The sequence below is a fragment of the Mustelus asterias genome, chromosome 25 (genome assembly GCF_964213995.1).
Source record: "Mustelus asterias chromosome 25, sMusAst1.hap1.1, whole genome shotgun sequence".
Lineage (NCBI taxonomy): Eukaryota > Metazoa > Chordata > Chondrichthyes > Carcharhiniformes > Triakidae > Mustelus > Mustelus asterias.
Genome location: NC_135825.1, coordinates 14,701,926 through 14,716,535, shown reverse-complemented (window position 1 = coordinate 14,716,535; position 14,610 = coordinate 14,701,926). Strand labels below are relative to the sequence as shown.

Below are 14,610 nucleotides of genomic sequence, written 5' to 3'. Positions count from 1 at the left end.
ACTGAGGCTTTGCCAGATCAGGGCACAAGTTAAAGGAAACCACTTGAGTATAACATGAGAAACGGCCTGCATTTTCACATCAGAGATTAGCTGGAATAGGAAATCCGTTAGTTTACAGGTGTTGGAACTTTCTTCACCGTCCACAAGGCAAGAAGCAGACAAACTAGGATGAATATTTTGCAAAGCTTTATTGTAATTCTCATTTACGTACAAGAAGAAATGGTAATCTTCAGGAGGAAATAGTTTCTCAGATAGAGAGCGGAATATTTCAGTAAAAGGTTGTGGTGGTAATTAGGAAAGAATGAGACTAATGAGTGAGGCCCAGGTAGTGTCAGAACAAATCCTCATTTGCAAAAATAGACACTCCACAATGCAATCAGTCTCTGAAGGAAGATCATTGACGTCAGGTAGGGAGTCACCTGGAGAAACTCCTGCTTTATTTGCCGGGCTACAGGCACAAGTTAGAAAGATGGGACAGCTTTAGCGAATCCCATTCTGTTGTTGCCTCTGTCGTAGATTGAGTAGAACTCCCGCAGGAAGACATCACCCAAGATCCAGAATAGTCCGTTTCGGGTTGGGGCACGCAGGTAGGTGGATTGGATTGCAACTACACAATAGCCATAACTCTGTAAGACATGAGATAATGATAATCCATTAGACCAATCAACAGATTAAAGAAGCAAATATTAGGTAAAGGTTTATTAATTTCAGCTTTAGATTAAAATCCTGCGGAAATCCTTCCAATTTACACTTTTCCTGCCTTATCATAGGACCTTATCATAGGAAGGTTACTTTTTCAGAGTTGATGATAACAATTGCACAAATTGCTTAAAGTGATTAATGTTAATGTGCACCTTTTGTAACTGCCACACTATATCCTGTACCCTGTCCTTTCCTTCTCCCCTAGGTACTCTATGAATGGTATGTTTTGCCTGTGTAGTGCAAGACACAACACTTTTCACTGTATCGCAATACATGTGACAATAATAAATCAAATCAATATATTTTATTTGGTACTCAGTTATCCCTGACAGTAATGTTTCTAACTCCCACTCAAATAGCTTAAATTGGGTCTTCAATTCTTCAGCCATTTGAAGATGGAATTTTATGATTCTGCCACCACAAGTAGAATTGTCTGTGGTGTGATGGCATGGATTCCACTGGAGATAGAGGGCATCAAGGAGGAAGGGATGGGGAAAAAATAAATCTATCAGGAGATCTATTCTACCAGAAAAATTAGTGACTGGAAAATAGCATTATCTTCATTAAATCCAGTCATAAAGAAATGTATAGCACAACACCTCACTGATAGATGATATAGGAATGAGAAATTAAAGTTAGTTTGGAGAACTGGTATAATGCCATCCCTCAGATTTCCCCTTCAATAAAAAACAGAAAATGTTGGATAAACTCAGCAGATCTGGCAGCATCCGTGGAGAGAGAAACAGAATTAACCTTCCGAGTCCATAAAATCCTTCTACATATCTACAAAATCATAAACATCTTCCTCATATACTGGTTGTGACTTTACTGCAACCGGAGCACAAAGAAAATCTTTGCTCAATGCTGTATTTCTAATTTTTACTATTAGTGAAGTAATAGTGGGGGTAAGGTAGCACAGTGGTTATGTAATTGGAGTAGTAATCCAGAGGCCTGGACAAATGATCCAGACACATTGGGCGGGATTTTGCGACCTCGTTCAGGTGAGGCTCGCAAAATCCCGTCCGAGACCAATGGAGAATTCCGTTCTGCCAGCCTCACCCGACCCGATTAAAGGGTGGGCGATTCTGGCCATTAGTTCAAATCCCACCACTGCCACCTTGGAAATATAATTTCACTTTGTTAAATAAAATCTGGATTTAAATGCTAGCATTAGCACTGATGACCATGAAACTACCAAATTGTTACAAAACCTATCTAGTTCACTCATGTCATTTCGTGATTGTAACCTATCATCCTTACCCTGTCTGGCCTATATGTTTTTTATTCATTCTTGGGACATGAGCACCTCTGGCTGGCCAGCATTTATTGCCCATCCCTAGTCGCCCACGAACTGAGTGGCTTGCTAGGCCATTTCAGAGGGTCAGTTGAGCGTCAACCACATTGCTGTGGCTCTGGAGTCACATGTCAGCCAGATCAGGTAAGGATGGCAGATTTCCTTCCCTAAAGGACATTGGTGCACCAGATGGGTTTTTCCGACAATCGACAATGGTTTCATGGCCATCAGTAGATTCTTAATTCCAGCTATATTTTTTATTAAATTCAAATTCCAACATCTGCTGTGGCGGGATTCAAAGCTGGGTCCCCAGAAAATTAGCTGAGTATTTGGAACAACATTCTAACAGTGTGACTCCAGGCTCACAGCAATGTGGTTGTCCTTGGTAATGGCCTTGCAAGCCACTCAGTTGTATCCAAGAAGGCAGCTTGACAGCACTTTCTCAAGGGCAATTAGGGATGCTCAACAAATTCTGACCTTGCCCGAGACACCCACATCCCCTAAATTCATGAAATAGATCGATTTCCCAGCTATTTTGACTGAACTGAGTCAGATCAAATCTTAGTTTTTAAAAATAAATTGTACATACCTGCTGGATGTAGGCTGAGCCTGGAATAGTGAGATGAACTCCATTGATGATAAAGGTCAATGATGGCAGTTTTGCTACAGTATCACAGTTGACCAGGTACTGGACACAAAGAAGAAAACATTCAGTGAATCTGCAATGTGTAGCTTGAATAAACAGTGTACAGCAAGGAGTCATTGGGTAAGGTATTATTCCACAGATAACCTAACTCAACTAGCTTTATACTACTTGAACTGCATGATAATGGGGGGGGGCGGGGGGGGGGCGGATATGGACAGGGTGAGTGTGGAGCAGCTGTTCCCCTTGGTTAAGGGGTCAATCACAAGGTGGTGTAATTTTAGAGTAAGGGAGATTCAGGGGATTTTAAAAAAACATTTTCACTCAGAGGGTTGTGGGAATCTGGAACACACTGCCTGGGAAGGTAGTGGAGGCTGCAAACCGTACAACCTTTAAAAAATATTTGGATGAGCAACTGAAGCATCATAACATTCTAGGATATGGGACAAGTGCAGGGAAATTTGATTAGCACATCTTTAGTGGTAGTTACTGTCAGTGCAGAGACGATGGGCCAAAGGGTCTTTTCTGTGCTGTATGACTCTGCGACTCTGTGTCGAAGGTATTTAATACAGGTTTTTATACTGAAGGTCTTTGGTACAGCGCATTGGAAAATGCAATTTCCATCAGATAGGGAGTCCCAGTCAGTGCTTTATCAATTTAAAATCTGTACTCAGAGAGTCAGGAGAGTGATTAAGGAGAAATTTCTTCCCACAGGGAGTTGTTGCAGTGTGGAGTGCTTTACTACAGAGGAGAGGGTCTCACTCTATTTTGTTCTACTGCATGGATCAGGTAATCATTTCTGAAATGTGCCATTCTCACCGGGTCCCATGAAGACTAAAATGGCTCACTAATACCCACTGTTGTTCATTGTATTTTCCCAAAATCACAGAATCCGAGAATCCCACGGTGCAGAAGAGGCCCTTCAGCCCATCGAGTCTGTACCAATGCATGAAAGGCCCTGACCGGCCCACTGAATCCCACTTGCCATCACTTGGCCCAAAGCCTTGAATGTTATGGCGTGCCAAGTACTCATCCAGATACTTTTTAAATGCCACTTGAAATCACACTGTGCAAGATTAAGAGCTTTTTCTGATGAAATCCCTTCGTTTTTAAGGAAGATTTTAATCCAATTGTTTTAAATGTGTTGACCCATTTTTTTTCAATTATCAGACAACACAGAATCAAAATATCAGTGTCTGTCTTTGGAGCAGCATTGTCAAAGACCCTGGGAAATCCTGCCTCTACACAGCGCCAGTATCCCCTCACCCACAGTCTCTAAAGTGCAGTATCTACATGGTATTGCTAGGACAGTTTCATTTCCCACACCAGCTGATCTTGCGATACATCCCAATCAAAGTGAAAATTTTGTACAAACTGGCCGAGACTTGAATCGACCGATGGATTCAAAGGAAACCAACAGAAATTAATTTTACGCAGGACTTTTACAGCACTTCAATACATGAGAAGGCTTTCCACCACATCAAACCCAGGTCCCGGATCAGTAAGGGTGATCTTATCAACATACACTCCACTGGAGTAGCCAGGATGTGTGACTGAAGGCCTAGTGCTAATACTATCCCAGAATCTGTCTCCAGTAGCACATGTTACAAAAACTTACTCCTCCGTACTCATCCTCATAGGCTCCAATGTATTGTAACAGTTGTTCTAAATGCTGACTTGGTACAGTCAGGTAGGAAGTCCCAGTGTCAACCATAGCTTGGCATCCTTGGGTACAGAAGGCAGACTCGCCATTGAGGAGCACACTGAAAAACAGAATTCCATTATTTATGTATTAATTTATGTTAAGTTTTAATCGGGAACCATGTAGTAGAGGGCTTAAACAACCGGTGAGTCAGCTGGCTCCACTTCACCAAGGATCTGATCCCACTGAGACACCTTCCCATCCCTCCAGACATCGGGTCCCACCCTCCTCATTGGTGGCGTGCTTCTCCTCCCCCACCCCCCCCCCCCCCCCCCCCCCCCCCGACACGGGTCACCCACATGACGGCATCAGAGCCATCCCAATGGGTCCCCCTGCCAGACCCTCAACATGACCCCAATCATGGCCTCCTCCACCATCCGCCCCTGCACTGCTCCTGACGCACTGGCGGTGTCCAGCTGGCGCCACTGGGGAGCCTGGGGGCCACAGTTGGGGTGCATGGGTGGGAAGCACCAGAGTGTCCGGTGGACACTGCCCCTGAACACCCGGGTGCTTCAATGGCCTCCAAGTCCCCTGGCGTGAGCATCGCACCAGGTCTGCGGTAGTGGAGGCCAGCAACGATTCTCGCTGTTATGGCGCTGCCCCCAAATGCCGGGAGATTCCATGCCCTGTAATTTCAAATGGGACATGCATATTTAAATCATAGAAGCATAGAAACCCTACAGTGCAGAAGGAGGTGGGATTTTATGGCCTCATCCGTGTGTGTGTGTGAGTGTGTGTGTGTGTGTGTGCGAGTGTGAGAGTGTGTCTATGTGTGTGAGTGTGTGTGTGCATGTGTGTGTGTGTATTTGTGTGCGTGTGTGTGAGAGTGTGTGTGTGCGTGTGTGTGAGTGTGTGTATATGTTTGTGTGAGTGTGTGTGTATGTTTGTGTGTGTGTGTGAGTGTGTGTGTATGTTTGTGTGTGAGTGTGTGTATATGTTTGTGTGTGTGTGTGAGTGTATGTTTGTGTGTGTGAGAGTGTGTGTGTATGTTTGTGTGTGTGTGAGTGTGTGTGTATGTTTGTGTGTGTGTGTATGTTTGTGTGTGTGTGTGTGAGAGTGTGTGTGTATGTTTGTGTGTGTGTGTGTGTGTGTGTATGTTTGTGTGTGTGCGTGTGTGTTGTGTCTGTGCCACATGGATGGCAGCAATTTAAGGCGGCAGCTCACCAATACCTTGCTGGTGGCAGTTAGAGATGGGCAATGAATTCTGAGCTTGCCGGTGACGCTTACATCCTGTGAACAAATGATGGCCAGAACTCCAGAGAGATTGGAAAGGATTTAACACTGTGATGAAAAGTTTCAGCGAGCTGGATAGATTAAATGGCCCTGTGCACTCGCACCTCTCATTTTAAGCAAGTTTACAAGTATTTGTACAGAGCTTGGGGTTAAAACTGTGTCAGCAGGAATTGTGAGAGCTTGGGTTTATTATTCTGTGGAAATTGGAATTTTCCCGTCCTGCCCGCCATGGGAATTGCAGCGGGCGGAATAGGGACCAGGCCAAGGTCTGTTGACCTCGGGTGGGATTTTCCAGTCTCGGGGGCGAGCGTGGCTGGAAAATCCCACCCTGACTCTTACTTGCTCTAACTCACTGCATTATTAAAGTTATATAATGTGTTTTTAAACTGATCTGTGGCGAGTACAAGCCACCAGTAAGCAGTCACACATTTCTTACTCACCCGTCCATGGCAATAAGCCAGTACATTTGTTGAAGGACAGGGGCCCAGACAATTTCACCAGTGTACAATTTATCGTTAATCCCTCCAAATGTCACTTCTCCATCGTATTTACTACCTGGGTGCCTGGAAAGAAGAAATATGTTCAGCTTTATGAATGCTTCCGTTAGTACTTCAATATCGAGACATTAGTTGCCCTCATCGAGATTCAAGTTACTGACTGAAACTCCAGTCTCACTGCCTACTCCATTCACTGGCATAGTCCCATATCTGGCTTGAGCTAAATATGTTGCCTTAGATTCTGCATCACAATTAGCGTCAAACAACCTGTGAGCAGCAGTTTGTGGTGTACAGTGTCATAACCCTCACCTTTTTTTGGAACAATCCCAAATCAGGTGTCCCTCTCACATGGTTCCTCTCAACTTCAAATTTGGAAAGATGGATCCCAGAAAGGAGGGACACACACACGAAAGATGCACTCAAACATATTTTCCTTTTATAAACTAGGAAAACAGCCCAATGTGGGAAATGATGACTAGACCGCATTCTAGTAGTTCTACTCGGGACCTCAGCCAATACTTATCCCTCGACCTCCATAATTAAGAAACAGATTACCCAGTCATTTATGAGTTCTTATTGTGCACAGACTGGATGCTACCTTTCTAACATTATAACAGTGACTGTCCTTTCTGGGTCATTAGTTGGGGATAAATCTTGCTTTAATCACCTTTTTGGGTTTCAGACTATGGGATTCCCATGATTTCTTAAAAAAAACCTCTCTCCACTTTGACCAAAACCTATGAGTTAATTGCAGGCAGTCCTTTCATTGATTTCATTATTTCAGCATCGTCCCAGATCCACTTACCTGCCCAGGTATATAGAAAACAAAGGTGATGCCACCAGATTATCACTCATCATGTTATCAAACACTGTTGTGGCCCATCCAGCTGAAAGTGCTGGGTAGGCAAGGCCAAGGATTCCATCATATCTGGAATAGTAAAAAGAAGTCCCGGGTTCGTTCTGACTGAGGCCTAACTCCTGTTTTGGAATGGTAATGCCAGCAACCTTGAGTGGGGAACAAAAAGAGAATCGGAAAATATTAGACTAAAATTGGAAAGAAGATAAAATCCAACTGACTGACTATTCCAAAACCTTTGCCATTAATGCATTTGTCCAAACTGACCCAATGCATAAAAGGTCAATTCTGCGGATGTAAAAATCTGAAATAAAAAACAGAAAATGCGCGAAAAACTCAGCGGGTCTGGATGCATCTGTGGACAGAGAAACAGAGTTAATGTTTCAAGTCTTCTTCAGAATGCTCCCAACACAAAGTGTTTCAAAATCAGCAGAATGCTTCTATTCCTTTGCATAACTTTGCTCGAATACCACAGACTTGCGCTGCCCAATATATTTCCTCTCTTATCATGGTATAACTCCCTGGCAAACCTTGTGTGTCGGGAATAACTCCACCTCCTGCAGGTAAACGATCCTTGTATTGAAAATATAAGCTGGAATTGGAGGAGGGTGAAGGCCCCATTCCATCCATCACCGAGGATAGCTTGGGCTAAATCAGCATTGGCTTAGTAAATAGCACTCTCACCTTGGAGCCAGAGAGTTCCAGGTTGAAGACCCACTCCAGAGGCTTGAGCCCAAATTTTATACAGACATTGTATTAGAGTACTGAGGGGTTACCACACCACCAGCGGTGTCATTTCTTTTGGATGAGACATTAATACTGGGGCTCCATCAACCCTCTCGGGTGGATATAAAAGATCCCACATCATTATTTTAAACAGCAGGGGTCATCCATACTCCTCAGCCAAAATCATTAAAAGCAGATAGCCCGTTAACTATCCCACTGTTGTTTGTGGATCTGGTTATGCCCAAAATGGCTGCCACATTTCTTGCACTAAAGCAGTGAATACATTTTAAAAAAATTTAACTGATTGTAAAGCACTTTGGGACATCTTACGGTCACAAAAGGAGACATAAAAATCAAGGGTCACCTTTCTTGAAATGACCAGTAGTCTTTTGGTTAGTACCATGTAATAAGAACAAAGAACAAAACAGCACAGGAACAGGCCGTTTGGCCCACCAAGTCTGCACCGATACATGGTTTCTATCCCTCTGTTCGCCTCCCATTCACCATGTATCAAGGTACACCTTGAACGTTGTTAATGTGCCTGTTTTCCACCATCTCCACTGGTAATGCGTTCCGGGCACCCACTACCTTCTGTGTGAAAAACTTTCCCCGCTCGTCTCCCCTAAACTTCCCCCCCTCTCACCTTAAACCTATGCCCTCTTGGAGCTGACCTTTCCACCCTGGGGGAAACAAAAATCCTCTGACTATGCCACTCATCATTTTGTGGACCTCTATCAGGTCGCCCCTCAGCCTCCGTCTTTCCAATGGAAACAATCTGGAGTTTATCTCCTGATACCTAAAGCCCTCCAGACCATCCAATACTTACATTCACTGTGTCGTATCCGAAGAATCCAGTCAAACTGCCAGAACCATAAGCTATGCTGAAGGGTTGTCTGTTTGTGGTGAATGTTGAGGATTTAGTTGGATTAAATTTGCGGTGATTCTCTGAAAAGAGAAGAGTGAATCACAATTTATTTTTCACAAAGGCTGTGGCAAGTTAGTTGATCATCCAATGACAAAGAAGAACTGGGAAAAGAATCAGTTGTTTGATTATACTCACTGCAGGCTGGGCTGCTACAGTAGATGGATGGGAGCCAAAGGTTAGAGGAACCAGTGTCAAACAGAACCTCAAAACTCTGGGGTGGGGTACCAATTGTCATGGGTCCATAGTAGGAGTTCTGGTGTAAATTTGAAAAAGGGAAGTTAGAATTGATGATTGCTACCCTGGATCAGAATCATGCTTTGCCATCAATCAGTAGAACAGATAAAATATCATAATCTCAAATTATTTTACGCCTGAGTCAGTAAAAAATAGAGAAGCTTAAAAAGGAGAACACCTCACGAAATGGGAGCTTGAAGAAAGCTTGAGTTTTGGCTCCTTCGACTGGGGTAGGGGGTCTGCAAAGTACAGACTCGTGTTCAATCAAACTCATTTGATGGTAATCATAGCTTGTTTCTTTTCTGAAACTTCTGTTAATCTTGTACTTGCGATGAAGTATCATTTGATTTGATCTGATTTGATTTATTATTGTCACATGTATTAGTGTACAGTGAGAAGTATTGTTTCTTGCGCGCTAGACAGACAAAGCATACCGTTTATCGGGAAGAAAAGCAGAGAGTGCAGAATGTAGCATTACAGTCATAGCTCGGGTGTAGGTCCATTCAAAAATCTACAGGGAAGAGGTTGTTCTTCAGTCGGTTGGTAATGATGCATTGTTAGAGAGTTTAAAAGAGTTAGAATACAGTTTTAGAAGCAGAGAACGAGAGTAAAGGATAGAATTAGAGGGTGCGCTGGGCACAGCTCGCAAGAAGTCGCCACGCACCGGCGCCATCTTGTTTAGTCTCTCTTTCAGTCAACAATTTATTTTCCTGAAATCTTTAAAATGTTGAAACATGCCTCTGTCTGGTTTTTGATTATTCCTGGCCTTTCAGTGACAGCATGGCGGCTCTTATGTTACTGTACTTTTGACTGTGTTTGTTTTTGATGACTTCTCGTTATCAAGGTAGGAGAACCTTGCCCTGGGATGTTCCTGTGCTTTACTCCTTGGTAAAGTGGCAGCTACAGAAGGAATCAGAGGTGGATTTGCAATGAAACACACCGGCCGGAATTTTACCAGCACGCCCACCCTGATTCCTGGGAGGGCGGCGAGGCTCGGAGAAGGGCATTCTCCGTTGGCTTTGGGCGGGATTGTACGAACCTCGTGCGGACGTGCCCGTAAAATTCTGCCCACTGTGTCTAGACACAGAGCCCCGGTCAAAAGGGGACCCTGCTCTGGTCGGTGCACTGGGCATCCAACAGAGCCTCTCTCAGGCAGAATCTTCCAGCGGCCATGAAGTAAGCAAGTCAGGATTGGAGCTCTGCATCAAGGCAGCCTGGAGCTGAAAATCTCTTGTACCTAAGTTTCTCTTATCAATAAATACCTTTCGTTCCGAGCACAGTCTGAAATCTCTTGGCAACACTGGAATGCCACGACATAACAGGAAGTATAACATTGAGAAATCAAAGTGCTGGCAGAGATTATAATCATAGAATCTCTACAGTGCAGAAGGTGGCCATTCAGCCCATCAAGTCTGCACCGAATCTTATCCAAACATACCACATAACCCCAAGTCTTTACCCCGCTAATCCCTCTAATCTGTGTATCTTTGCACACTTAGGGGCAATTTAGTGTGGTCAATCTACCTAACCGGCATATCTCCAGAATGTGGGAGGAAACCAGAGCACCCAGGGGAAACCCAGGCAGACACAGGGAGAACATGCAAACTCCACACAGACAGTGACCGAAGCCATAAATGGAACCCGTGTCCCCGGCGCTGTGAGGCTGCAGTGTTAACCACTGTGCCACCATGACACCAGCCTGACTGCTGATGTGAGCTGGATAGTCAGCCTCTGCTGGATTGCAAACCCAAAGCAACAGCTTTTTGACTCAACCACACTTGACGACAGTCCTCTCCCCACTTTACTTCTTTTTTCTTTTTATTTAACTTACATCGACGTAATTCATGAGTGGCTCATCTGCAACCTCTGACTGGAATCCGGGGAAGAGATGGCGGTACTTCAAGATGGGGTCCCACTTGTGGGTCTCTAAGAATTCTTTCAGCTCCCCACGCTCCCTCAGGATCTCGCGGACAGATTTGCTTCGGTGTAATTGCACTCTGAAATGTTAAAAACCCCGTCAACAGTGATCAAATAATCGGGAGTTGGAGCAACTTCCTTTACAAATGAGGATCGCGGACTGTACTGTCATTCCGAGATTCAACACAATTCAAGACAGTTCAGGTCCCCATGAGAATCAGGAGTGGGGAAGTGAGATCCTTTCTCACACTATTCTTCTCCTTGTTCTGACAGCACCCTCAATTATTTGCGAGTCACTTGAAGCAGGGCTCACACTGTAACGATGCTACAAGACAGGGCAAGGAGGCAGACCCCAATTCTATTTCAGCTGGAAAGGAGATTGAACCTGTCGTGTTATTCTGAAACCGTCTACCCAACTGAGCCAGCACTTACACTCTTCAGCTTGCTTTTCCTTTTCTGGATTTTGCGCACAGTGACCTGTTCAGAATCAAATCTCACTCCTGCGGACCCAATATAAGCTTGTGCTTCAGTCATTATTTTCAAAAATCATTTTGGAAAAATTCCCAGCATTTTAGCAGTTAAGTAACCAACTCCAGTCAACTCTTATCATCGATTCTACCCACTCAATCTCTTGAAAGGAAGTTTGCAAAATACGTCCAATAATTTCTGTGCATCCCTCTGTTTAGCCTTGAATGTTCATTTGCGCAGGTGACATTGCTTTAGCCTCAGTAGCAAAGCAACCAAGATAGCTGTTATTTGACACCTTCAGCTCCCCCTCCTGATCTCATGAATCACAGAATCCTACATTGCAGAAGGAGGCCATTCGGCCCATTGAGTCTGCACCAACCACAATCCCACCCAGGCCCTATCCCCGTAGTCCCATGCATTTATCCTAGCTAGTCCCCCTGACACTAAGGGGCAGTTTAGCATGGCCAATCTACCAAACCTGCACACCTTTGGACCGGAGCAACCGGAGGAAACCCACACAGACACGGAGAGAATGTGCAAACTCTGCACATACAGTGACCCGAGGCCAGGAACCGAACCCGGGTCCCTGGCACTGTGAGGCAGCAGTGCCAACCACTGTGCCACCGTGCTGTCCCTAAATGATGATGGCCGAACTCCTTTGCTTGAATTATTTAAGTGATGCAATCTGAGTTAGTTGTTAATACTCTGCTGTGTTGGTCAGAGTACCGCACAGTGCCACACTCCTCAGATGTACCTTTATTGGTGCAAGATGTTAAGGTCCTCTCTGTATGTTTAGGTGGATGTTAATGGACAGTTTTTTTATCCCCTTTTATTCTTCCATGGGATGTGGGCATTGTGGCAAGTCTAGCATTTGTTGTCCATCCTTAATTGAATAATTCGGGGAGGCAGTTAAGATTCAAGCACATTTCTGTGGGTGTCTGGATGCACATGTAGGCCAGACCGGGTAAGGATGGCCATTAATGAACCAAATGGGTTTTTTCAGATGGTCGATGATAGTTGCCATGGCCGCCATTGCTGAGACTAGCTTTATATTCCAGATTTATGAATTGAATTTTAATTTCACCAACTGCCATTGTGGGATTTGAAGCCATGAACCCAAAACATTAGACCGAGCCAGTCCGGTGATGCTACCACTACACCACCCTGTCCTCAGTGACAGGATTGGTATTCTGGACAGATACGGTCAAATGGGACAAAGTGATATCTTCATCCAAACTGTTGGAGATAATTCCCATCGTGCCTTGAACATTTTGCTGACATCCTCTGGTTCTACATTGTAAGAAAATAAGATATAGGCTTAGCTGTAGGCCATTCGGCCCCTCGAACCTATCACAGCGTTCAATGTCATCACTGATTTTGTTTATTAACTTCACCTTCCTACGCTATCCCAAGGTCCCTGGATTCACTCAGTGTCCAAGGGGATAGCCACCTATCTTCAATATGCTCAACGTTGGAGCATCCACATCTCTCTGGGGTGGAGAGTTTCAAAGAGTGTCACTCATTGTGACAAGTATGACAATAACCAACCTTTTTGGCTGCTTCTAACATATGTGACCACAGATGAAGCTTAGCTTTCATAGAATCATAGAATCCGATAGTGAAGAAGGAGGCCATTCGGCTCATCAAGTCTGCTCCGATCATAATCCTACCCAGGCCCTATCCCCATAACCCCATGCATTTACCACAGCTAGTCCCCCTGACACTAAGGGACAACTTAGCATGGCCAATCCACCTAACCTGATGGAATTAACTAATCCTTTAAATGAACATCTCTATTAACAGAATGCCCATCAACCAGCAGATAATCTGGTGAAAATCTCAAGTGGTGTCAAGTTATTAAATTGCTTCATGACTTACGTGTGCAAGCACTCAGAGAGTTGAATACAAACCAACGCAAAGATTAACAACTTCATTTTGCTTCTCAATGTAGAGTCGCAGAACAGGGAAGTCGGTTGGGTTCCACACAATCCCGTGAATTGTGCTACAGCTTGCTGTAGGTTGGATGCCTTTATACTCTCGAATAAACAGGTGATTTGTTTTTCAACTTTACTAATGAAGGTCATTATCTTTATCTCGAACTATGAAATGTGCAGTTCCATTGTTCTCGTTTTTAATACAATCAAAGCCACCTTAAAATACTTCACCCTCTGTTAACCTTGACAAGAATTTGGTGGTTGGAAGACATACATCTGAAGACAAGCAAGCAACCAAACATTCTGATGAGAATTGGATTATTACAGTAAAAGTGTTTTACTGCAATTAGGTGGAGAAAGTGAACTATTCCAGTCAGTTGATAACAATTCCTGCATTGATGTTGTTCAGAAAGATGTCTTGCTTTATTTAACAATGCAGGAGGGAGATGAGGCAGAAATTTGCAAGGACAAAGGGGTTCAAGTATTGGGGTCTTTTGAGGCTTAGGGTGATAATGGCAGATTTGGAAGAGGAGGGATCAGAAATTGAGCAGCATGAATATTGAGAACATAGTGGCATCGTGGTATTGTCACAGGGCTAGGAACCAGAGCCCCAGGGTAATGCTCCGGGAACTGGGGTTCAAATCCCACCAAGGCCGAAGGTGAAACTTGAATTCAATTCAACTCAGGACAAAACCCATCTGGTTCATTAATGGCCTTTAGGGAAGGAAATCTGCCATCCTGATCCACAGCTATGTGGTTGACTCTTAATTGCCCTCTGAAATGGCCTCACAAGCCACTCAGTTAACAAAGGCAATTACGGATGAGCACTGTACAAGGCAGTGATGCCCACATCCTATGAATGAATAAAAAATTAATGAACATTATGAGTTAATGTGGAAGTAGGAGGCCAGGGGTTTGGGGGAATAGAGTTAAGGGAGCAAGAGGTGGAGCTCATGGGCAAGATATCTTCTCATGGTCTTTCATAGTCCTCGGTGCTATTTTCCAAGTTCCTGCCTTTAGCCTCAGCAACAACTTTTGCCATTGGTTGACCACATGCAATAATATGCTTCCTGAGAATCTTTATGCTGTCGGCTCCTCAAGCTGAGGAACATGGAGCTTCCGCACAAGCAGTGGACATACTAGAATATGCACTCATCCCAGTTGTATGAAGCACTGAGTATCTCCTGCCTTAAACAGCTACCAATGCACATTTTCACTCTACCCCCACGTAAAAACGGATTGGCTTCTCTCGAGAATGAAATTCAACAGTGACATTTAGCAGTTGAACTCCCAAGTATTTATTTCACTGTAGAATTGCAAGTTTCATCAATTCCTCATGCCAAAGTCAAACTACAAACTCACGGCCTTTCATTCTCTTGGTCGCGAACATGTCAGGGACTAGATTTTCACTGTCTCTGTGGTTACATTGGTGGTCTCTGGTGTCAGAACGTTGCTATCACAATGGAGGTTATTATGGAA

The 14,610-nt window shown here is 44.1% G+C and overlaps 1 protein-coding gene across 1 annotated transcript; it reads right to left on the bottom strand.

The window, feature by feature from the left end:
- Positions 1-461: 461 nt before the first annotated feature.
- Positions 462-13,131, bottom strand: LOC144511715 (gastricsin-like). Its single transcript, XM_078241940.1, has 9 exons — positions 13,076-13,131; positions 10,644-10,809; positions 8,714-8,831; positions 8,480-8,598; positions 6,877-7,076; positions 6,015-6,137; positions 4,258-4,402; positions 2,586-2,684; positions 462-626 (listed from the first exon to the last, which is right to left on the bottom strand). The coding sequence occupies exons 1-9, from the start codon at positions 13,129-13,131 to the stop codon at positions 462-464; spliced, it is 1,191 nt and encodes a 396-aa protein (XP_078098066.1).
- Between the last annotated feature and the right edge of the window lie 1,479 nt (positions 13,132-14,610).